At 38.9% G+C, this 25815-nt stretch overlaps 1 protein-coding gene across 1 annotated transcript in view; it reads right to left on the bottom strand.

The window, feature by feature from the left end:
* Positions 1-394: 394 nt before the first annotated feature.
* The window catches only part of RFC1 (replication factor C subunit 1), an 83937-nt gene continuing 58516 nt past the window's right edge, over positions 395-25815 (bottom strand). The window contains exons 6-25 of the mRNA XM_065404931.1: positions 22816-22890; positions 20746-20823; positions 18582-18669; positions 18187-18464; positions 16730-16837; positions 15811-15990; positions 13956-14060; positions 12137-12533; positions 10709-10818; positions 9039-9153; positions 8395-8483; positions 7871-8008; positions 7294-7389; positions 7027-7125; positions 6186-6340; positions 5899-6016; positions 3149-3294; positions 2013-2226; positions 1382-1573; positions 395-478 (exon numbers count right to left, since the gene is read on the bottom strand). Coding sequence (XP_065261003.1) covers positions 395-478; positions 1382-1573; positions 2013-2226; positions 3149-3294; positions 5899-6016; positions 6186-6340; positions 7027-7125; positions 7294-7389; positions 7871-8008; positions 8395-8483; positions 9039-9153; positions 10709-10818; positions 12137-12533; positions 13956-14060; positions 15811-15990; positions 16730-16837; positions 18187-18464; positions 18582-18669; positions 20746-20823; positions 22816-22890 — 2865 coding nt within the window. The remainder of the gene's footprint in view (positions 479-1381; positions 1574-2012; positions 2227-3148; positions 3295-5898; positions 6017-6185; positions 6341-7026; positions 7126-7293; positions 7390-7870; positions 8009-8394; positions 8484-9038; positions 9154-10708; positions 10819-12136; positions 12534-13955; positions 14061-15810; positions 15991-16729; positions 16838-18186; positions 18465-18581; positions 18670-20745; positions 20824-22815; positions 22891-25815) is intronic.

The raw sequence follows: 25815 nt of genomic DNA, 5'->3' as shown, positions 1-25815 counted from the left end.
TAGCAGAGATTTAGTAAAAAGGTTCAAAGTCCTGTGAAGAAAGACTATTAGTATAAATGGCAGGAAGCTAAGCCCCTCTTTCAACATGTTACTGCTGCAACTGGTGCTTATTTACAGGTGACCTTCCAGCAGCAGCAGACTAAAGTCTGCATTTTGTTTACAATCTTTTTTATACTTTGCAGCATGTTAACATTTACATCACCCATGCATATTTGCATTGCAAAGCAGCCACACTACCTCTATAAGAGGAGCATTTTCAGCCCACTGGTTCTACCCTTCCAGCTGCAATAGGATCACTGCTTCACATTACTGCCAGAAAGCGGGTATCATGGGCAAGCAAAGCTGTGTCCAAAGCTAGAGTGGTTACCCAGTCAGTATTGAACAGTTCAGTTTCTCATTTCTTTCCTTTCCCTTTCCCTTTTTTTGTTTCTTCTCGGTTTGCTGCTTTTGACGACTTGGAAGACTTTGCCTTTTTTTGCTGGAAATAAAATGTTAAAATTTAAAATGCAGGTTTAGTGTGCCATGCTAAAATGTGACAAAACAGCATGGCAACATTCTCAATAAGGATGCTTGTTAAGTCTAAAGGAAGGATATCATAAATAGATAATATTAGTTACTTCCAATTTGTGTCCTGATCCTGAAGCAGTCAATAACCTAAATAAAACCTCTAAAGACTTAAGTGAAAAAGGACCAGGGACATTCACTTCATTACTTCTGTTGCCAAAGCTCACTGCACATATCAGGGCTCCTTGCATCCCTCCATTCCGTCCCTGTGTGCCACCCTTCCAGCTCCTGCACACTAGGGGCTCTGTACCTCCCCCACCATTCTTCTCTGTCTGGGAGATAAGTCATTCAGGATGGCAACAACATTTTAAACTGTAGTGGGCCAATGAGCAACACAGATGTTTTGCAGACACCAGCAATTTCTTTGTTTTATAGAGCTGATTGAAAGGGCTGGCTCTGGCAACCAGATGCAAAGAGCTCTGCAAGTCGCCCTTTTGCTTTTCCGATTTTCACCAAAATGGGCAAGGTCTGTCCTATTGATGCCAAAAGCATTCCCTGAAATTATGGAATTGATCAGATGAGGTGTTCAATTGCATTACAAACAGAAAAACACCAAATTGAAAATTGGCTGAGTGACGGGAGACCCTAAATGTGCTACTTGAACATTAGACAACAGTGCTCCAGCCAAAATTTCAAACCTACCATCAGAAAATGCTCCCCTATTTGCAACAAGATGAGATTTAGAAGAGTCAAAGTTAAACACCCAGCAAACCGGCGAGTGTGTGTTCTAGCCCCTGGTGAGATGGTCCAACTTCTCACAGGAGACAGATCGGTTTCCTTGGTGTTACACTGCTCTATTATTGGCTGGAAGTATTACCTTGATCATTGCATCACTTTCAATAGGATCTTGCTCATCCTCATCAGACTGCAATTCGTCAGCATTCAATTCTTCATTCACTTCTGAAGCCAACCCGGGCCCTGGCTGCCGTTTAGAGGTCTTTACTGCATGCAGGGCATATGGTGTCAAATGTGCCTCTTTGTTATAGGCACGTGTAAAAGCTGCTTTGACCTGTTCAGGGGTGAGGAGACACTATAAGCACTAGATTAAAGACTCCCCGTTGTTTGGCTAACCAAGCTATGATCTGGTCAAGGATTCCCCCAGAGAAGAGTATCTGTATCCTAAGGCTTGCAGAGAAGGAGACAGCTATCAGGGAAAGGAATGCGGGGAGTACACAGGAGGACGCATCTAAAATGCAGATTAAGGGCCTAATCTGTATTTCTTCTTTGAGAGTCAGTCACTTGGCTACTGAATATTTGAAAGCATGGTTATAGATCAGCTTTCAAAATTGTAACTTTGGGAGCAGAAATGGTAACCTGCTTCAGCCATCCATCTCCTGTCCCAATGCCACGTCACAGTGGATGTTATTCTGTGTTTTATTCATAAAGCCAAAGAATTACCATACATTTACAGAAGGAGGTAATAGCAGAACGTAACTAGTGAATTTTACCTTGGGGTCCAGTTTAGAAAAGGGACTAGGTTTGCCTCCCCAGCTGGATATTTCCATAATATTTTCAACATCTTCTCTCATCAAGCAATAGGAGTCCATGAATGTTACAGCATCCTGTACACCTTCTGTTCCTAAGCTTGTCAAGGGTCTAACAAGTGCATCCCGCAAGTATGACAAATACTCCATGTTTACGGCTCTCTTGCTGGTGTGGGTTCTTGCCAAATGAAGAGAGATTGCATTAAACAGGATTCCCTTGAGGCTCATTCCTAAAGGTCAGCTCCCAGTGCAAATCAAAATACACCCTCATGAATAAGCTCTCACCATGTTAAGAATCAGCAGTGTCTAGGAACACCATAATGCAGGCTGCATTTCTGCATGGAGCTACCAGTGCTGAATAATTACAAATGCCCCTGCCGCAAGATATCCAGATTAGGGCCCTGGACAGACAGTATCATTTACAGTGGACTAGCTAGCAAGGGGCATCCCACAGCAAACCACAATTTTTTTTAAATAAAATCATATTCTCAAACTATTTTAATGGCTGATTATACAAAAATTGCTTTATAGTCTGCCTATTGACCACCTTAGTGCTAACCCAGTGTTATTGGAAGCCTATGACTAAGCTCTTGGAATGTGACCATTGCCAGCCAATGCACATATATCTGTGTCCTTACCCTCTCTCTAATGGACCTTTTAATATTAATTTTAAAAGGAGGAACCTATAGCAAATAGAAGCTTTTCTGCTTTCCACACATTTTGCTCTGACCCTCCCAAGACCAGTGTTACCTTCTCTCCCAAACCCCACTCAGTCCTGTCCCTAATCCATTTGCTCTCCTTTCTCATTGGTGCCCTCTCTCCTATTAGGAGACATCAGCCTCTCATTTCTCTCCTCACCTGCTGCTCTCCAGAACCTAGTTCCTCCTAACTGCAGCAAGAGATAATGTAACTCAGCTCTCTTTTAGATCATTAACTACCAGTAAGAACAAACATCCCAAAACAGTGTACACTGGGAAGCACAGAGGGAGGTCTGCATTACCTGAAAAAATAACAGGAGTACTTGTGGCACCTTAGAGACTAACAAATTTATTAGAGCATAAGCTTTCGTGGGCTACAACCCACTTCTTTGGATGCATTACCTGAGACTCATGTGCATTGCCAGTTCTTGAACAATCCGGTCATGTTTGCCTGTGGATGAAAATTTCCCCAGCCAGCCTGGAAAGTTAGGAAACTGTGACATGTAACCTCTCATTAGCTCCCCAGGGAGAACACTCGAATAAATGGCCTGAAAGGTGAAGTACACATGAAATTCAGTTCAGAAGTAAATATTTAACACTGGCACCAGGATTTCCTGAAGTGACACACTGAAAATACAAAATACCAATAGTGGCATGTTGTAGAAGTTAAAGATAGAGGAGACCTATACAAATATAGGGTATGTCTACACTGCAATGAAAGACCTATGACTGGCCCAGGTCAGCTGACTTGGGCTCAGACTGGAGCCCAGGTTCTTAGACCCTGTGAGAGGGAAGCATTTCAGAGCCCGGGCTTCAGCCCAAGCCAGAGTCCCTAAACTGCAACTTCTAGCCATGCAGCCCGAGCCCACTGACCTGAGCTCTGAGACTCAGTGCTAGGGTTTTTTTTAAGCACAGTCCAGACATACCCACAGGGTATCTGGGAGGCTGTGGAATAATCTCCAGTGGGAAGTGGAGGAGGCCATATAATAAATTCTAATGCCAGAAGGGACCATTGTGATCATCTAGTCTGACCTCCTGCATAATACAGGCCAAAAAACTTCCCCAAAATAATTCCTATTTGAACTAGAGCAGATCTTTTAGAAAAATAATCTTGTTTAAAAAGTGCCAGTGATGGAGAATCCCTGGATACAGGCAGAGTTAGACTGGGCAAAGCAAAAGAAAACGTAGAGAAAAGGTGGAGACAATCCTACAGTGGTAATGGGATGGATTATTAAGTCTCTCTCATTTTTAACTTCTAAAATGCACCATATCCACCAAAAGAAAAATCCCAGATCTTTTCTTATTCTAAACATTATTATGGCCAGCCTCCTGTCAATACTAAATCTAAATGATCCCTGTACAATCCCTGTACGTTGGCATGTTTCTAGAAGTAAGTGCAAAAAGTTCAGTATCCCTTGCAAAGGAAATGCATATTTCCTAGTATTTTAACCACTTAAGAGCAACAGATATATCTGGTGTGCCAGCCATCAGCACAACTAATTGTGCACCACACCACCCCGTCCCTCAGGCCAAGGGATATGAATCCCTCAGCATAGGCATTACGGATTTCAAGGTATTTTCAATCATATGGTTAGAGCTGAAATACAGCTACTGATACATGGCATAGAAAAAGGCTCATACATGGGCTCATACAGTGGTCCCCAACCTTTTCCGTGGGGCTGGCGCCAGACAACTATCCGCTGAGAACTGTGGCCACCGGAAAAGCAGCTGCTGAAATGCCGCCGTGAAGCGGCAACGTCAAGAGGCGTCGCTGCTGAAATGCCGCCGTGAAGCAGCGTCATCAAGAGGCGTCGCCACCGAAATTCGGCGGCATTTCAGAGAGAGCGCTTCTTGACGTTGCAGCTTCTCGGCGGCATTTCAGCAGCTGCTTTTCCGGCGGCTAGTATGTGGGCGCACATGGAGACCAAGGCTGGAGCTGACATCTTAGTCCACCTAACTGTCATGGGCTTTGGTACAGAGGCCGGCCGTTCTTGATGTTTCTGGCTCAGCTGCCTTCAGAGTATCTCCTGAAAGGAGTATCTAGACACATAAATGACCATCTCTGTGGGCAAGTTAGGCACCTTACAGGTGCATCAGGCTCAGGAACAATAGCTAGGCACCATGCACAGCTTTTAAACTCCTTTTGGGGTTTCAGTCTGGGCACAGCCTCAGCACCAGATTGAGTCCTTAAAGGCTGCAAAACACGATTAAGATACAAAATACCCAAAACCAAAAGCCACTATCCTAAAACTGAACTATTTAATGATTTTGGCTACTACACCAGCCTAAACGTGATGACAAACACAGAGGATCCCGTCTGCTCTCTGTGTTGAAGGAACTGAAGTGGCTGGCAGGAATAAACTCCTTTATATATACAGCCTTCGCCACCAAACGTTTAGCACCTTGAGGGGGCACTCATGCATCCCCCAATGGACACAGCTTTCAAGAGGTTTCTGTGAACTTGACACCAGGGGCGTGACAGTGTTTCTCAAAGTTTGTGTGAAGGGGAGAGGGAGAGAAATACCAGAGGACTGGCCAAGATGGCATGGACAGATCTCCATACTGTCAGCTTTAATTTTAAAACCAACAGTCTAACAATTATGGTTACAAAGAAAACTTTCAAAATGTGACAGTGTAACCAATGAAGAGGTGTCTGCCTGAGTTTGCAAAGAGCCTGCTGCAATACCTGTGAGATCTGAATTGTCTCATTCATTTCAATGAAAACTAACTCAGATGCCAATGATACTTTAAACGTGAACACTGTTTTTCTCCGAGAGAGAGAGTGTGATGGTGATGGCGGGGGGATTACAAGGACTAGCCAAGGGAGGTAGGGGACACACACATGATGATAAAGACCTATCCATCTTAATTTTCTACAACATATAACAGGGTTTCAGGGGACATGCAATTTCCTGAAGAGAGCCTTAAGCTTTCAGAAGTTTTGGAAATGCTGTATTAATACAGGAGATGCTTTTCACTCACGTGAATATGGGCAATGTAGTCCAAATGGCAGAATCTATCATTTGAACTGAAGAACAATATAACTGTATAAACTATAAGTTATGTAATAAACCAGGACAACAATTTCAAGGGAGTGGTCTGGTATCTGGGACATCCTTAAGTTACGTATGAGAAATGAAAGAAGGGTTTACCTGCGTAGGCAGAAGGTTCCAGTTTTGCTTACTGCGAATCTGCTTGTCAACTAGATCACCATCACATATACTGTCTGCTGCTCTGCTCAGTAGCATCAAGTGTTTTTTCATGTTACCTCTGGAAAAAAGTAGTTGTCCATATTACTACAGGAACCTCCAAATATATTAAAGAGTAAAAACTCTCTCTCTCTCACACACACACAATCTCTCTCTCCCTCTCCCCCTATTCCTCTCCCCCTCCCCCCATACCACCCCAGCTCCACTATTTGTGATATGGGACAACTCACCGAGCAGCAACAGGTTTCACATGTACATAATTTTCTTGGACAAAAAGAGGTGCTAGAGAGTAATCATGGAAGAATAGATCAGATTTGTCTATAAGAGACATGTGAGCAGTTTCCTCTCCAGCAGTAAAAACCTTCCTGACGACATCAAAGGGGCCCTAAAATAAAGGCATTTTAAAAAGCTGATCACACATGTGCTGCATCTGCTACGAATAGTAGATGAGGACAGGAAGTAACTATAGTGACAGCCCATAGCTATATCTGGACTCTAATATAAAACTCTACTATAACTACTTCTATCCAAAGATCTTGAAGTGCTTTACAGACACTAACATTGAGCTTCAACACCTCTGCGAGTAGGTTGAGGTAAATAATTTTATGACTGTTTGTGAGGATGAACGATTGTCAAGGGTAGGAGGGAGTGAGCTCCATAATCTTTAACTTTCAGGGAGCTGCCAAGTTAGTCCTTAAAAAAAAAAAAAAAAAAAAAAAAAAAAACCACGATAAAAAGCTGCATTGCTTGGCCTACTTCATCTAAAATATTTTAATCTTGCACAGGTAAATTAGATCTGCACAGTGAGACAGATCCATAATAGACTTCAAGGAGCATTCTGGTCTCACCTGTTCTGGGAAAAACTCTACTTCAATTTTTTTGTTGGTTTTACTCTTCAGTTATGGTGACAAAACTTTAGCAAATAAGTGGGTCTGGTGCACACTCAAAACACTTTTTAAGTAGCTGACTACCTCTATATTTTGACTACTAGTATTTTATTTCTTTTGTTGAACTTCTGGTTACTAGGAACAAATCCATTAGCAGCTGATCCAAGATGTACACTCTTCTTACCAATTTGATGTCCTTTTTGGCTTTGCTGGCATCAGCTTTTGCCTCATCATAGGTCAGTGATTTATTTTTTGTACACCACATACTAAGATTATGTAAAACCTGGGAACAAAGAAAACAGACAGCTTATGTATAGCTAAGGACATCTGACAGGACAAAGACATAGGAAGAAAATCTGATCTCTATGCAAAAGCAGCAATCTAACGTTCATGTGCTACAATGCAAGCATGAACTACAGGCTACCAAGATTGGTACAGGTGTATAACTGACCTGCCTAATGTCCTGATTTGCTGCCAGAATTATCTCATTCATAGCTGGAGCGGGTATCTTTAACCCTTCTTTAAATGCAATAGACATCATGGCACCCTGTAATAAGCAAAATATTTGAAAGAGAAAAATATCTTGAGTATTTTTGTACATATAATGTAGTTAAAATAGAATAAAAATGATGGACTAAATATGCACATTTACAATTAAGAATGTTACAATGATTTCATTTCAATTTACAAGGTATGATTTATTATTTTTTTTAAACAGTCCTCTTTCAAGTATGCATATCTATTACCCATTGTTACCTTTACTTGGCTCTTTTGAAAAATAAGGCCACTTTCTTAGATGCCTAACTATGCATCCACTTTTGAAAAAGCGAGCAATAGCCAACAAGATCCCCCTCCACCCTGCAACTACTGAAGTTACTCCGTGCAACCTAATTTTTGACCTTAGGTGTTGATGCAGATTTCTATTTCTACCAGTGACTGGAAAATTAAAAAATAGATCCTTGTAGAGAATTGGCTGCATTCAATGCAATGCTACTCAATGAACAACCTCCTAATGTTACTATTCCTACCTTAATCTGTTCTAGCCGAGGTCTCTGAAAGCGAAGATCAAAACAGTAATGGACCAGGGAACGAATCTTGGGATGGTTCCGATCATTACACATACAGATTATAGGAATCTTTGTGGTTTTGATCAGACCAATTAACTCCTGCAATTTAAACACATTTACAGTGTAAATGTTAGAGTCTTCATATATCACACATAGCAAAAACTATTAGAATTTGTTATCTTAAAGTAGCTTATGAGTCAATACTTGGGTCAAATTGTCAGTTGGTGTAAATCAGCATAGCTCTATTGACTGTAATGGAGTTACATTATGGATCTGGTCCTTCTTTTCCTAACTCTTTCATTTACCACTCTATTGAAAAAGAAATTTATTTCTACTGTGTCTCAAACCATGCAGTTCAAGCAGGTTTTTTCAGTACTTTAAATACTTAGCTCTGTGATGAGATTTTTATTATCTAGATTAACTACTTTGCCCATATAAATGTTATACATTTTACTAGTGACAGCAACAAACTGTAGGTGTTTCACCTGTATTCCTCCTCTGTCTTCATTCCCTGCCATTCCATCCACTTCATCCATGATCAATACATGTTTCATGCTAACTGAATGGGATGTTCCTAAAAAATTAATGAGGACAAGTGAAGTTGCACTGAAATACTTATTTCCCAGAGTTATAGAGGTGCTGCTCTTTACACAACTCTCTACAGTTAAATCTATATTAATGAAATGTTAATCTCCTGTTCTGCCAGTCGCACATACAGTACACTCAAAATACATGTTCACACTGTAGTGCTGATTGATTCTCTTGTCATGTCTACAATATCCAGTCCTATGCAGCAGAAGAGCAATTATACAGTTTTTTAGCAGTCTGTGTAACTTCCACAACATACCGTAATTAAAAATATCAACCTAAAGTAATATTTAGGATTCTTCCCAAGCCCATTGCTCTGACTTGCTTTCATCTTAATACATGAAACTCCCTCTCTAAAATATGGGATTGATCCTACCAGTTACTGAGCACACTCAGCTCCCAGTGGATGTCATGGAAGAAGGGTACAGTTACTTCACTTCAGTAGGAGTTGAGGTGCTCAGCACTGCACATAATTGGGACCTACCTACCTAAAAAAAAAAAAAAAAAAAAGCAACAAAGGAACATCACACACTCCACATACCAGAACAGAAGTCTTTCATGCTGGTGTTATTTAGAGATTCGGCAACCACGTCCTTCAAACTGTTCTTACTGCGAGTGTCACTAGCATTCAGTTCCACATAGCTGTACCCCAGTTCCTAATCCCAATACGAACCACACAGAACAATTAGAATACATCAGAAAAAAAAACCAAAACCACTCATGAGCAAAGATGGGAAGACCATACATTATAAACTAAAACGATGTACAGCTTTGTATTTCCCCTCCTTTCCTCTTGCATCCTAAATATTTTTTGGATAAATCACCATAAACAGACATGCTATATTACCCCACAGCAGAACAAAATTCACTACTGATTCAGTAATTCATTTCTAAAATTCTGTAAGTTTGGAGGTGGGTCTTCTAATTTTACAAAACTGGGAGGTCACAGATTCAGCCGCAAAAGGGGACTGACGTGGCACATCAAGAACTCAGTTTAAATTAACAGAATATACAGTATATGTCTCAACTGAAGCAGAAGTCAGAGTTTTAGTTTGGGATTTTCAAAGGGGCCAAGAGTTCTGGGCCCAACTCCTACTGGCTTTCAATAGGATTTGGGTGCTAAACTCCCTTAGGCCCCTTTGTGAATGAAGTCTGGGATTTTCAATTAGTATTTCTGAAAGATTTACAGTAAGAAACATTGAGTGTGAAATCCTCCATTATCTCCCACCACAAAACTAGACAGCTTAGGCTAGAGTTTCTTGATCTTTTCAGCTTATGACCCCTCATTGAAAGCCAAACATTGACCCCATTACATATACTATAAAAAAAGAGTATATTAAAAAAGTTACATAATAGGTATAATTATTGATATATTAAATTAAAATATTTATAACTGTGTATGTAATTTATTAACAATAAGCTTCCATAATTATGTTGATGTAATTGGATTTTTAAATGTAATAAGAATTTATATAATTTCATTATTTCTTTGCTTTACAATTGTAATGAAGTTCTCAACACCTCGCGACTCCTGACGGTCTTTCATGATGTGCCTGGGGGTCATGACTGACCAACTGAGAAACATTGTTATTATTAAGACAAAAAATTTAGAATAATTTTCAAATTTCAGCAAAAATTCAGTCCCAACTCTTCTCAGCTTCTTTTGTCTTCAACAATTCACTTAGAAAGTGTGGCACTAGGGCAAATGAAAAGGTTTAGGAGGAATACAAAAATATATCCCCCTAAACCTGGTGTCACACAGGATTTTCAAAAGCATGCAGTGATGGCTTCACTCTGCTCCCATTAAACTTCAACTGGTAGATCTGCTATTAGCTTCAATAGGAACAGAGTTAAGCCAATGCAGAGAACTTCAAAAAATCCCATCCTCAACTGCTCATCATGCTGGAACTTGCGTTCCTTTTCATAAATAGACATGGGTGCACAATCACATCACTATCATCTATGTACTTACACCATACTCATTACATGAGTATCCTAGCAGCTATATTATCACGTAAGACCCTGACATTACAATCAGTTCTGCATGGGTGGATCTTCATGGGGACTCTATGTAGGTGGACCCCTACACCCATGCAGAGTCACAGTGGGGGCCCATCTTAATGTATCCAATTGTAGGTGCAAGATCAAGGCCTATATCCAATACTTGCATCTTCTCTTGCATCCCAAAAACATTTGTGAACAAGCACTCACCTCACAAACTAAAGCAGCTGTAGTCGTTTTACCAACTCCTGGTGGACCTGACAGCAAAGCTGCTTTAAAATTAGTACCATCATCTTTGCCTCCCGATTTACTGGGTTTTGCTAGAAAAATAAAAGCAACTTTTATCTAGATATAATACAGGGAGGGTAGATAGTTACGTATTTTAAAAAGATACCTTAAAAATACCAGACCTTAAAACAAGCAAGCTCAATCGTTGGATATCAGAACAATGGACTACAAATCTATAGAATAGTCATAGCATGAACATTTGGAGAACTGTAATTCAAATAATCTTAGTTTAACAGAATATGCGATTGCACTCTTTGCTTTTAATAGTTTTCAATAATTAAAGGTACCTGTGGCACTAAAATGTTTTAAACACTTTTAGTTGCTGTGAAACATTAATATTGGATACATTTAAAAAAAACTGTGTTGCAGTGAAATTATATTCAAACTTACTGCGCCCTTTTCATTTTCTCTTACATATCCTCATGAAAGGGCATAAAAAATTAGTCCAGAATACCACACACTAAGTACCAATAGATTGCACTGACCAGCTTGCAGAGTTTTTTCTTTAAAGTTGCAGATTATCCCTAAAGCAACTTGCTAGTCAGTGCCAGGACCTTGGGAACTCAGTTCTTCCCCACGTGCACAACAGCCACCAGAGTATATTAGCCTTCAGGGCATGCTGCAAGGCCCACCTTTTCTCCCTGCTAGTGAGGAAATGGGTGTTGGCTAGAGCCAGTCGTGTTGGTGGGGGACTCTAAGGACTGTGGGGGAAGTGAATTAATGTCTATTATATGTATGTTGGGGTTTGGGCCTCTCTTATAGTTTGTAAATATCCAAAAAAATAAAGTACAAAACTGTGCAAACAGTACAATGTAAATCTGGTGAACTGAAAATGATTGTTTTACAACTTCAAAGGTAAAACAGACAACACTTGCTGAAAATATTGCTTCTACTCTGAGGCCTGGTCTACACTGGGGGGAGGGGGGAAATCGATCTAAGATACGCAACTTCAGCTACGAGAATAGCGTAGCTGAAGTCGATGTATCTTAGATCGAATTAAAATTACTTCGCATCCTCGCGGCGCTGGATCGACGGCCGCAGCTCCCCCATTGACTTTGCTTCCACCTCTCGCACTGCTGGAGTTCAGCAGTCGACGGGAGAGCGATCGGGGATCGATTTATCGCGTCTACAATACATGCGATAAATCGATCCCCGACAGATCGATCGCTACCCGCCGATCCGGCGGGTAGTGTAGATGTACCCTGGGACTTAAACCTGATTCCAGACTTCTACATTTGCTTGCACTCTATAAAAGAGTCTACATGAAGCTGAGCAGTGTGAACACCCGAAGTTCTACAAATTGAGAAACCTGAAAACAGCCAGAAAAATAGATATTAATTGCATAGTCACCATGTTTGTCCTCAGAAGTATTCTTGTGCCAGTTTTGGAGCCATCGTAATAACTTATTGGCACAGCTTTGATCCCCTTGCTGTCCAATTACTGTTTTAAGAGATGTGGGCTTATATTTATCAACCCACAGCAACCCCTCTGCTCTGTCTTTGCTTATCTCAGGAACACAACTCTCTTCAGGCTTTGGGGCATGCGTCTTCTCCGTAGCTTGCTGCTTGAAGTTCAGACCTTTCTGAGCTTCAGTAGTTTCTTTTTTTATAGATCTGAAGGTGCCTCCTTTTTCAAGAGTGGAGTTGCTTTTTTTAGGGTCAGTTTCTTTCTTAGCTGGGCTAATTTTTCTTTTTTCAGGCTCTGTTTTCTGTGGGGTCTTGTCCCATTTTGACTTTGCTTTCTTTGCCTTAAGAGTGAAAGAGTCAGAAGAGTGAAAGTGTAAAGGGAAAATAAAACCATACAAGAACAGGTCAGTAGCACACACAGCTAAAGAGCCTTCGGAAGGGTCACAACTTATATAACTAAAGCTAATAGAATTTTCCCCACCCCCTTTTAAAATAAATAGTCAGCAACAAAATTAAAACTTCCATTTGGAAATAACACTGCAGTGCCTCATGGGACTAGTAATCAGGCCAGGGAGTCCACTGCACAGAGTGGGCCTGAGGCACCTGAAACTGTAACTCTTATTATTCACCATGGTCTCCCTTATTGCTGAGCCATTATGGTGTATCATGGAGTCCCTGCTCATGGCACTTTGTGGGAGATGTAGTTTGAGGCTGGGGAATGCAGCCCATGGAAGAGAAAAGGGCAGCAAACTACAACTCCTATGAGGCACTATGGTGGCATTTCAAAATTTAAATTGGTTTTTGAACAAAAAGTCAAAATTGCCTGTGGAAAACAGATACTTTCCTTGAAAAATTTAGCTGAGTCAAAAGCCCAGATTTCCATCAAAAAACATTTTGGAGCTCTGTGACACCTCCAAAGAAACACACAGTTCCAAACTTAGTTAAGTATGAGGATGGCAAGCCCATGAGTGGATTACAACAGGAACACAAAATGTCTCAGCTTTAGACTGATATAAAATAAAAAAAATAGATACAATCATTACATTTCAGCTGCTAGTCATATGAGAAATAGCAAGACTGTGTCTACATTGAGTTTGGAAACCATGGTAGTACCTCTAGAAAACTTAATACTGTTTGCCTGGTCATTGTAGACTGAGCTTAACCACACCGTAAAATAAATTTTATAGCATTCATCAACATTAGTTTATTTAGATTAAGATTACTTAATGTTTGCACAGAGGAGTGACAATGTAACAGCACAAATAAATGCTAAATTTATCATATGCAATTTGCACTTAATTACCCTAAATTTGCAATAGGGTCTCAGATTTGAATTATGGCCTTGATATCGTACAGTATCAGTCATCTTCAATTAGACAGCAACAAATGTAAAATAATTGTATAGATTTGCTAGAGCTATTACATTTTAAAGGATAAACAATTAGAAAAATTTATTAAATTTATTTGATTTCCCCTGAATATACTCATTCCTCAGATAGGCAGCTGCACTAGAGGGAGTGTGAGAGTGTATTAAATAGGTTAAAAAAAATAAAACTGAAAACCAAAGCAAAAGTGAATAAAAGGAAGTCTTCTTTTCCACAATACAAAACTCCCAAAGAGAAGTCAGAGTGATGGAAGCGTGTCTGACTACATAAAGCCAGTCTGAAACTGCCGACGGATGGAACGGACGGGCAGACAAACACACACACACCATACTAGCTGACAGTGCTTTAAGAAATAAATTAAGTTTATTTCGTACAAACCTCTGCTTCAGCTGCTAATTCATATTTGGACTTTTTGCCTGGCATAGTTCGAATCAGATCAAATAGGCCATCCTCATGAATAATTTTTGTCCCTAATGTTGATGCCTAGACCAGAAAGAATAATTAAGATTAGCTCAATTGCACTTAAACTGCTTTACAGAAGTGAATTATGTATGTAATCATTAAGTTTGGAAACACAAGCAATGTTAAAAAGCTGTATAATAAGTGTATTCACATTACAGTTACAATTTTAAAAACAAAATTAATACCAAACATATAGCCTATAATTGACACAAATGAGACAGGAGGGGGAGAGTTTAGGGTATGTGTGGTTGTTTCTAGCAGTAATATAAAAACAAAAACATTGTATATTACAGTAAGATATTTAAATGATTTATAGTCAGATTATAGAATGGTGACATTTGAAAAAAAAATTACCTGAAACTAATTTACATACCTGGAAGGTTTTTTTAATTTTAAATTTTCCTAGAAATTAACTTTTGAATATCCATTCCAAGTAGCAATAAGACACTTCAGAGAACAATCTGATGGGGCTGATTAATTTACACCTTCAGATTCATTTCTCATCTGACCACACACCTTCAGTACACATTAATCAGAACTATCCTAGACTCATGTTTTATTGCTCATTGAATGTTTTCAGTACTGATTGTAAAGATATTTAATCATGTCTGAATCCTTTAATATTAATGCTGTGTTGTATGTACATTTGTTTTATGTAATGTAACAGAAGCACCACTGTAATTTAGCACTGCTGTCAATTTTGGGCCTAATTCTGGTCTCACATATAGAAGAGAGTGCACTACATCAGATATACTGTCTGTACATATGTGAGTATGGCTGAGCCCTCAAAACTACTGTAAAAATTGATGCTACTGGTAGAAAAATAAGGAAGTCAGTGTTATCTTTAAGTCATAATTGAGGCACTATCTGAAATTAGTAGTACAAAGAAAATCTATTAATAAACACCATTTTCTCTTTTAGAAAAATTACTTAATATTTCATTCCCCCCCCCCTCCTTAGAATACGCATTTTTGGGAGAATTGTCGGGTTTTGGAAGGGAGATGTAATGATAGTAAATTTACATATGGGTACAATGTTTTGGAAGGGAGAGGAGTTATTTAAAGTTAAGCATCAATGTTGACACAAGAACAACTGGATATAAGCTCGCCATCAACAAGTTTAGGCTTGAAATTAGACAAAGGTTTCTAACCATCAGAGGAGTGAAGTTCTGAAACTGCCTTCCAAGGGAAGCAGTGGGGGCAAAAACCTAACAGGCCTCACGACTGAACTCAATAAGTTTATGGAGGAGATGGTATGATGAGACCACCTACAATGGCATGTAGCTGATCTGCAACTGCTAGCAGCAAATATCCCCAGCAGACAGTGATGGGACACTAGATGGGAAGGGCTCTAAGTTACTACAGAGAATTCTTTCCCAGGTGGTGTCTGGCTGTTGGGTATTGCCAAGATGCTCAGGGTCCAACCGATCACCATATTTGAGGTTGAGAAGAAATTTTCCCCCGGGTCAGATTGACAGAGACCCGGCGGTTTTCATCTTCCTCTGGGGCATGGGGCACAGGTCACTTGCAGGTTTAAGCTATTGTAAATGATGAATTCTTTGTAACTTGAAGTCTTTAGATCATGATTTGAGGACTTCAGTAACTCAGCTAGAAGTTATAGGTTTATTAAAAGGAGTTGATGGACGAGGTTCTGTGGCCTGCAATGTGCAGGAGGTCAGACTAGATGATCCTGATGGTCCCTTCTGACCTTAAAGTCTATGAGTGAATTAATGTGTGTATTTCATTCTTGGATCATGCATAGCAGCACTTACCTTCTCACATTTAGACTGGCCACAGTCACGTCCCATAATGAGATAGTTTGTCTTCTTGCTCACATTACCAGTCACTTTTCCTCCATAACGCTCAATTAAAGACTTGGCCTCATCTCGTTCAATAGACTCCAGGACTCCTGTAATTACGAACGTCAGACCCTCCAAGCAGTTTTCACCTCCCTAAGAATCAAATATTACAGTAAGCAGTATCACTTGATGCACTTACAACAAAATGTCTCCCCATTACAAAAATGATTTCTTCAATACCTTGGTTTGTCAAATACTGTTTTGTTAGCTGAGACTGTAAGCAGCCATAAACAATCAAATGGATAGTCAGAGTCAGAACTGCTTGGCACTTTTAGCTAAAATTGAGTGGGTAAATTCTATTGCTATAGGCATCAACATCCTGTGCTTCAAGCACTGCAAACCACTGGCAGTCACTTTCTTTGAACAGCAGGGCAATCGTTTTCCACTATAAACATCAAAAATCAATATATAAATCAAATATTATACGAAGGGTTTCTAGTCTCTGACATTAAGGTTTCTTAATTTGTGCTGTTTATTTTTACATAAAAAAGGTATTGCTTTTATTTTGTAGGGACTTTAAAAAAAAAAACAATCAGTCTGTTTTTCTTGGATCAAAACAATTGGCTCGCTCCAAAATCCTGCAGTCCTGGAAATGAGCTCAGCATGAGAAAATTGTAGAACCCAACAAGCCATTTTCACAAGCATTTTTCAACACCACAAAAATTGCAGTTTTTTAGATTAGAAGTGCATATTTTATAGATTAGAAATCTATTCTCAAAATATTTCTTAATTGGGTCTTGTCTTGGGTAATTTATATCTGGAGGCCCTTGATATACATCAATATTACACACACAAAATGCTGTAATTCTTCTACAGCCAAACTGGGACTTACTTGTGGTATCTCTTTGGAACCTAGTGCTTTTGGACCCTCTCGATTAAGGAAGCTTCGATATGCCTGGTAGTTGACTCGTTTCTTTTCAGAGTCCTCAGGACTGATAGACTTTGAAAGAAGAAATTTACTATAAGCAAGGAAACAATCAAACTCAGGCTCTACTTTCTTTAAAGTTTCCAAATAGCTTTTTGCACTTTAAAGGAGAAGCAAACCCTAGCGCTTATTTTTAAATGCTGACATGTAACTAGCAGCAAAACTGCTCTTTACAAAAGGAAAATAACTCTACAGTACTGCAGCACACCTCTTTAAATGTGTGAAAAGTAATTCACTGTTTATGTTAGGGCTTGTCCAGACATGGAGTTATTAGGGAATAACTATCCACTTAAAACTCATACCCTATCTTAATCCAGAATAATTTTCATGTGTAGACATGCCCTAAATTGATACACACGACCAACATACTTTGCTATGCTTCAGATGCGTCAGCCTTTTATTCATAAAAAAATAAGAAGTTAAAAAAGACCTATTAGAGAATCCAGGCCTTTCTCCTCATAAATGCAATATTGTCTATTTCTCTGCAGAAACACAGGGGATGATTTTGGTTAAGCATGTAAAACTTTAGAGATAGTATTTGCCATTTTCAGCTGCTGGGGGTAGGGAGGTGGGAAATGCTCTTCAGAATCATTTCTCAAATCAACATTTAACTATTAGTAATTTAAGATTAGCAGATGCTTCTGACATTTCAGTGTCTAGGATTAAAAACAAGAAAGGTGGGAATTGTTGAAAAGCTGACTATGCTGTGCTTAAGTCTGCATTTCTTATATAGTTATTAACATGTAATCTAAATGAACTTCTTCCTGTGTCACCTAGTGCATCCTGTCATCGAGAATGCAGCAAGAACAATCTTCATATCTGTATCATGTATAGCACCAAGCACATCATAAATAATAAAGTCTAGGTGTCTAGGAGATAAAGAAATTAACATTAGTTGTTTTCTGTTAACAATATATTTCCATACCAAAGATTCAAAAAGCCATCCACTTCTGGGATCTCTTTGGGAACAAAGAAAGCCCTCACTCACCACCAACTCCTCCTCACCACCAATTTCCGCACTATGTAGCTATTCAGATAATTGCTTTCTTCCCACAGAACTTTTTAATGTGATCTTTCTGTGTATGTATGCCCTTTAAGAAGTGCTTGTTAATTAGATCTGTTAATTCCTAGCCTCATTTTATCAATATTCCTCCAGCTAATTTTTTTCTTGCCTTTGACACACTTATTAAAACCTCACTAGAAATTTGACTTCCTGAAATTAGAAGTTCTCCAGGAGACTCAAAGGCAAACATATTGCCCAGCAACAATAGTTAGATGAGGAGGACGGTAAAAAGAAAAAACAAACCCTTCATATCCTTGTGTCAGCACCAAGCCCTAGTGAACTCCTCATGAGAGGTCCCTACCTCAGGCTTTTGGGGAGAAACTTTCTGTTTCTTTGGCGTTCTCATCTCTTCCTTTCCTGAAATGATTTTTTCTTTTGTCACTGCACTGAGTATCTCTCTCTCCTTTTTACTGCTCTCTTCTTTTTGTTTCAGAGCCACCAGCTTAGAGCTAGGTTTCAAAGGCGAAGTCTTATTCTCTGACTCCACGACTTTACCAACAGACGTTTCTGGATGCGGACAAGATGGTCTTGTACTTTCAGATTTAGTTTGTTCCTTCGCACTACAATTCCTTGTGTCATCTGTTGAGTTTGATGTTTTCCCTGGAAAAAGAGAGGGGAAAAAAATGTGTGTTAACAGGAGAACCTCTTCATATTATAGATTAGTGAGTGCTAAGGTTTTCTGTATGCTAGCGTTACCTTTTTGAGACTGTTTATGTTTTTCTGTTGTGTTTGAACTGGTCTTGGTAGTCGAAATGGTTAGCTTCTCTTCTGGATCTTTTCGAGCCTAAACAAACATGAACAAAATACCAGAGTAATAAATTTACATGCTCTAACCAGTAGTTAAATGAGACTTCTGCAGGTTCAAAACATCTCTCTCAATTTCTGAAAGCTGTGTTTGGGGTCTGAATGGCACTGCTTAAAAGGTTAGCCCCGCCACTGGTTAGAACAGGATTTATTACATACACTTTCAGAAAGGATATCTAAGCAGATGAGCTTTTTAGGGTCAAATTCTGCCCTCATGCATGCACCCAACTCCCCCTTCTGCCAATGGGAGACATATACCGAGAACCTATGATGGCAAAATTTGGCCCTCGTCAGTTCATTTGGGAAGCTTAGGAAAAATAGGACTTTGTGCTTTCATTTATTAACTTCAAAGATGATTACTGCTAACTAGCTTAAAGGCAATAATCCCATGTACTCTAAAGCATGGGTAGGTGTCCTCTTTCTGATTTACATCTGGCCTGTTTTCAGTTTGAATGTATAATTTGTTTCAAAATAAATAAGATTTGCAGATTTTACAATCCTATTTTTGTGTATGTTTTAACACTGGTGGGCAATGCCAGATATTCACTTACCAGGTATACTAAAGCAGAGGGCCCACACCTTTAGGGGTGAGAGACAATTTCATTTTCTATGTCCAATTAATCCTTGGCTTCTCTGTTGAGATTGCCAACACTCATGCTAGTCAGTAACAAATAAGGTGGTGGTTTTGTGATGTGGACCCTCACTTTAGATCAGCAACTCAATTTCACCTCAAGTACTAAATCGCCAAACAGCCTACCAATCTGGGCTGAATTTAAAGTGGGGACCTACATGTGACAGGAAACTGGTAATAAGATACACAGAACCTAAACCATTCAGTCCTCTGTTGTAAGATTCCATTTCTATATTGATAAGATTTTGTTACATTATTGCCTATAGACCACGTTATTCAAAGCATCAATATAACTTCAGATTAAATTAAAAAAAAAATTCCACATGAACCACTGCGGTCTTCATTATTTTAACCTTAAATTTTAACTTTCTCCTGCATCACATTTTAGTGTGAATCTCAATCAACTACAAACTGCAAAACTGCAACTTCACAAAATCAGTTTCAAAACTAAGGCCAGGTCTACGTCACTTGGGGCTGTGAAAAATCCACAGCCCTGAGCAAAGTAGTTGAGCTGATCTAACCCCCTGTAGACAGCACTAGGTCAATGGAAGAATTCCTTCTTTGACCTAGCTACTGCCCCTAGGAGAGACAAATTTACCATAATGACGAGAGAATTGCTCCCGTCACTGTAGTGAGGGTCTGCACTGAAACGCTACAGCAGCGCAGATGTAGCTATGCCATTGCAGTGGTTTAAGTGTAGACACAGCCTAAGTTTTGATATCCTCTTAACAGTAAAACTATACCAAAGGGATCCCCCACAACTACAAATATAAAAGAAGACAACTCAATGATGAGTTACACTGGATAGATTTCTAATTCTGAAGAGATACAGAGGGCAGTAATGAACTGCTAGTTGTCCAATTTTCTTTTCCAGTAAAGTACTATTTATTAAAATCATATTTTGTCAGACAATACGAAGTGAGATCATATGATTATCACCGGATTTACACTTTAATCTTGGGATAAGTCTCAGCGTTAGCATGCTAGACAGCAATGTGAAAAGCTACAATTGTGACATAGGTCAAGAACTCTATCAGTGAAGGGGCTAGTAAGGAGACTTGTTCTGATGCACTCTCTAGCCGCCAACAGAGCACAGTAACAGTTTCAAAGGAAGCAGACAACCCACTCAACTACAAGGATAAAAAGCAACACATCTGCTGATACTAAGAGAGGATGGTGCTTATTGAGGGGGAGAAGAACAAGCCAAGAGAAAGGAAAAGTGGGCATGACCTTTTCAATCCCACAACCTAATGTTTCTTTCAAGAATGCCTCCCCATGGATCTCCGTAAAAAAACATACATGGACAAAAGATGTAGTGGGTTTTTTTAAAACAAAAAAAATACAATGCAATCCAGAGTCACAAAAACATTTTAGTTTTAAAAATATTATTTTCATTTTTAAAACAAAGCTTATAAAATAATTAACCTTTTTTTTCTTTGGTGTTTCATCCAACAGGGCCAGAGTTCTGGCAAATTCTTCATCCTCATGCAGCTGTCTCTCTAGCTGTGAAGAAAAGAGAATATCCAGGTTTTGTCAACAGAATTAAACTAAAGATGGGTTGTATAAAATGCCACTGCCTGTTGTTCAAGATCAAAAGTTCACTGACCACATGGACCACGACAATATGCAGTTTTAATCAAATACCCCACCAAGAGGGAATCCTGCTGCACTGGATTTCTACAAAATGCTACAAAATTACTTGTTTTCCCCAAGTGCAGGGACAGTATTCAACTCAGTGAAAGGATATTTGTAATGCAACAAACCCCACTAGACAAAGAGACGAGCTACCTAGTTATAGAGGAATAGAATTGTGCAATCCCATTAACAACAAAACTTGCTGTCTCTTCGAATACTTTTATTATGGAACAACCTTGTTAATGCATTACACAACTAAAATCTGAAAGGAAGTCAGGATCTCACTACTCACAACCTGTTACTGGGGAGCTCCCTGCTGATTTTAGAGATCCTCTTTCAGAATTGGTGTCAGAAACAAAGCCTGTTCTCTGTTAGCACATCCCCACAATGAAAGTGGTCATCTTAATGCCAGTTTTCTTATTTCAAGAGAGCAGATTTTTACAAATATAGCCCGACCCTTGCCTGGCTCTTGCTTTCAATGCATTTTAGCAACTGTCTGACATATTAGACAGATGCAAATCCAGCTGAAAAATATAAATAGCAATTTCAACAAAATGGATTTCCTCTAGTAAAAAAAAAAAAAAAAAAGTCCAGGTCCACGCATTTCCTCAGATTCCATTTGCAATTACTTATTACCTTCTGCCAAATAAAAACAAAGTCTAGTTAGGAACAAATGAAGGAAAACCTAATGCAACATCTACAACAGTGACAGGCATCCTCGTTACCATATTATCATTTAATATTGTGCCTTACGGCAAAAATTTGTTCTTCCTGATTAAGGTGTTTATTGATAATGGCTGTATTCCACATTACAAATCAAATCCTTTTACAACAGCAAGTAAACTGTCCTAATGTAAGATCAAACATGCCCTTCCTGCCTGATTCAAATAGATGACTTCATAAGTCCAAGTATACCACAGGGACTATTTTCTATGTAACCATAACACCGGTAGTACTCTGAAGCTGATGAATGGCATCTATCTTCCCTGCTTCCAGCAGAAAGAAGAAAAAAAAAGACAGACAACAGTATCATCAATGTAAATAAGACATTTAAGGCAAAGATACACAAATTGTATCAGCAGAGCATCTCTGTCTTGTGTAAGGGAGTGGTGGTGCTAGAAGTATTAGGAATTTAAAGAAAATGTGCGTGGTTTTTCCTAAAACAGACTATTTATTTCATATCAAAAGTTAACCCTATTAGAATTTTAGTTTCTGGCAAGGTCAAAGAGGATATATTCTTTTTAAACGTATCTAAATTATAAACATTTACTTCACATGATGCTTATACATTACACATTTCCAGCCAATCTTCCCTTCAAAGAAGAAAACAAGCACACATTTTGACAGGTATGCGTTCCCCCAATATAAACAGATTCATCTGGCGTTTATAAAGTTAAATACGGTACCCAGGCGTAAGAATGCTATAGATTTCTAGGAGTGCATGGAGATCAAGAGATCAAATGAAATGGTCATGGATGGCAGTGATCTCTTTTGAGATGGAGTATGCATTAGAGAGAGAGAGATATAAGGGAGTGGGAATGAAGATCAGATTTGAAAGGGAGGGGTGAATAGCGACAGATAAAGGGTGTGGGGGAGGGATGTAGGGAGGCAGAGATGGCTACATTCACAATACTAAAATATGCACAAAATAACCTCGCATATATGAACTTTATTATTGAAATATATTTTTTAAGACGACATAAAATCGGTTTTCCCTTTCCAAGCCACTACAGCAGCAAATTCACGGAATTGCTCAACACAAAACACAACCCAGCTATTTTGTTGTCAAGCAAAGGCTTTTAAAGAGGATTCATCAATTTGGGGGGCAGAGAGCCAGGACAATGTGTTTACAAAGTTTACCTCTGAATCTTCCTCTAACTGCAGTTGTTTAGCAATGGTCTCATCTTCTAGCAATGAATCTCTGTTTTGTGAAGGCTGCATTTCAAAGAAAGGAAAACAAAAATCAATAGTTCAAGTTGTTGCCATTATCTATAAAGGTACCATGAGATACAGTTGTATTAATCATGAAGAGTATATTTCTCTAGAATAATCTCGTTACCTACCAAGACGACAGTGGCTAAAAGGACTGGGAATGGGAATGAGCATTTTACTCATACCTCACTAATCTGAATCCATCCCAGGTTAACAGCTACCATTCAGAATACCAAATGAAATTAAAAATAACAGGAGTACTTGTGGCACCTTAGAGACTAACAAATTTATTAGAGCATAAGCTTTCGTGGGCTACAACCCACTTCTTCGGATGCATAATTAAGAGGCCTCACTTATTTCCAAGCTGATATCAGTTCACATCACCCGGCTTTAATAGGCATCCTTGTTCCCAAGTTCAGAAGAGAAGTCATTGATTAGGTTATATGTGGAATATGAAGTACCCCCTCCCCCTTTCCCACTGGCTCAAACATAATGGCAGGGCAATACAGGGAAGTCTGTGCTGCTGCCTATGCACCCTGTATACATTCCGTTGATAAACAGAAGTTTACACGCTATTTCTCTCAGGCTGGCACCTTTCACAAGCATTACAAATTTTCAATTTTAAGTCAAACAATTTTTTGGAAATTCAAGCTGATAAAATTCTCTAGTGTTCTTGGCTTTTTATCGAGCATTTCAGACAGTTTACTGATAGTACAATAAACCTTTCCACGTAGGCCTGGAATTGCGAGAAATCCCTTATTAGTAGGGCTGTCAAGCGATAACAAAAATTAATCGCGATTAATTGCATTGTTAAACAATAATGGAATACCATTTATTTAAATATTTTTGATGGTTTCTACATTTTCAAATATATTGATTTCAATTACAACACAGAATACAAAGTGTATAGTGCTCACTTCATATTTATTTTTTATTACAAATATTTGCACTGTAAAAAAACAAAAGATAGTATTTTTCAATTCACCTCATACAAGTACTGTAGTGCAATCTCTTTATCATGGAAGTTGAACTTACAAATGTAGAATTATGACCAAAAAAATAACTGCATTGAAAAATAAAAATGTAAAACTTCAGAGCCTACAAGTCCACTCAGTCCTACTTCACCCAATCATTCAGACAAACAAACGTGGTTACAATTTGCAGGAGATAATGCTGCCCGCTTCTTATTTACAATGTCACCTGAAAGTGAGAACAGGCGTTTGCATGGCACTGTTGTAGCTGGCATCGCAAGATATTTACGTGCCAGATGCACTAAAGATTCATATGTCCCTTCATCTTCAACCACCATTCCATAGGACATGCATCCATGCTGATGATGGGTTCTGCTCGATAACGATCCAAAGCAAAGCGGACCGATGCATGTTCATTTTCATCATCTGAGTCAGATGCCACCAGCAGAAGGCTGATTTTCTTTTTTTGGTGGTTCGGGTTCTGTAGTTTCCGCATCTGAGTGTTGCTCTTTTAAGATTTCTGAAAGCACGCTCCACACCTCGACCCTCTCAGATTTTGGAAGGCACTTCTGATTCTTAAACCTTGGGTTGAGTGCTGTAGCTATTTTTAGAAATCTCACATTAGTATCTTCTTTGCATTTTGTCAACTCTGCTGTGAAAGGTGTTCTTAAAACAAAAGATGTGCTGGGTGATCATCCGAGACTGCTATAACATGAAATATATGGCAGAATTGGGGATAAAACAGAGCCGAAGACATACAGTCCTCCCCCAAGGAGTTCAATCACAAATTTAATTAATGTATTATTTTTTAACGAGCATCATCAGCATGGAAGCATATCCTCTGGAATGGTGGCCAAAGCATGAAGGGGCATATGAATGTTTAGCATATCTGGCACATAAATACCTTGCAATGCCAGCTACAAAAGTGCCATGCGAACGCCTGTTCTCACTTTCAGGTGACATTGTAAATAAGAAGCAGGCAGCAGCATCTCCTGTAAATGTAAACAAATTTGTTTCTCTTAGCGATTGGTTGAAGAAGTAGAACTGAGGACTTGTAGGCTCAGAAGTTTTACATTTTGTTTTGTTTTTGAGAGCAGTTATGTAACAAACAAAATCTACATTTGTAAGTTGCACTTTCATGATAAAGAGATTGCACTACAGTACTTGTATGAGATGAACTGAAAAATACTATTTCTTTTATCATTTTTACAGTGCAAATATTTGTAATAAAATAATAATACAGTGAGCACTGTACACTTTGTATTCTGTGGTGTAATAGAAATCAATATATTTGAAAATGTAGAAAAACATCCAAAAATATTTAATAAATTTCAATTGGTATTCTATTGTTTAACAGTGCAACTAATCGCGATGAATTTTTAAAATCGCAATTAATTTTATTGAGTTAATCGCGTGAGTTAACTGCGATTAATTGACAGCCCTACTTATAAGGTTTTTCTTTACACATGTAAAATAAACATACAGGTGTTTAAGTAAAAAAAAACTTGGACTTGGTAAGAACGTGTTTTACTTTTTTTAAAACCCTGATAAATAATAGAAACTAAAGAGAAATGGGACCACTGATAGTTATTTAACGTTATAACACCATTTGTAAGATTAGTGGCTCTTCTACAGTTCTTCAGAGTGTTGGACAGGAGCAGAGGCTAGCAAACTGCTGATCTCCATTTTGCTAGTGTTATTCTAAAGTAAGTATACTTACAACTTGAATTTCTTCCATTGTTTAATTAAAGCTTTGTTTTCTTAGGGCTTGGCTACACTTGCGAATTAGAGCGCATTAAAGCAGCCCCGGGCACCCTAGCTCACTACCCATCCACACTGGCAAGCACGTAGAGCGCTCTGACTCCAGGGCTAGAGCGCTCCTGGTACTCCACCTCGGCGAGAAGATTAATACTTGGTGCGCATTGGCTGAAACGCCCAGGCATCAGTGTGAACGAGG

This window comes from Emys orbicularis, chromosome 5 (assembly GCF_028017835.1).
Source record: "Emys orbicularis isolate rEmyOrb1 chromosome 5, rEmyOrb1.hap1, whole genome shotgun sequence".
Classification (NCBI taxonomy): Eukaryota; Metazoa; Chordata; order Testudines; family Emydidae; genus Emys; species Emys orbicularis.
The sequence above is the reverse complement of the archived record's forward strand: the minus strand, read 5'-3'. Positions and strand labels throughout refer to the sequence as shown.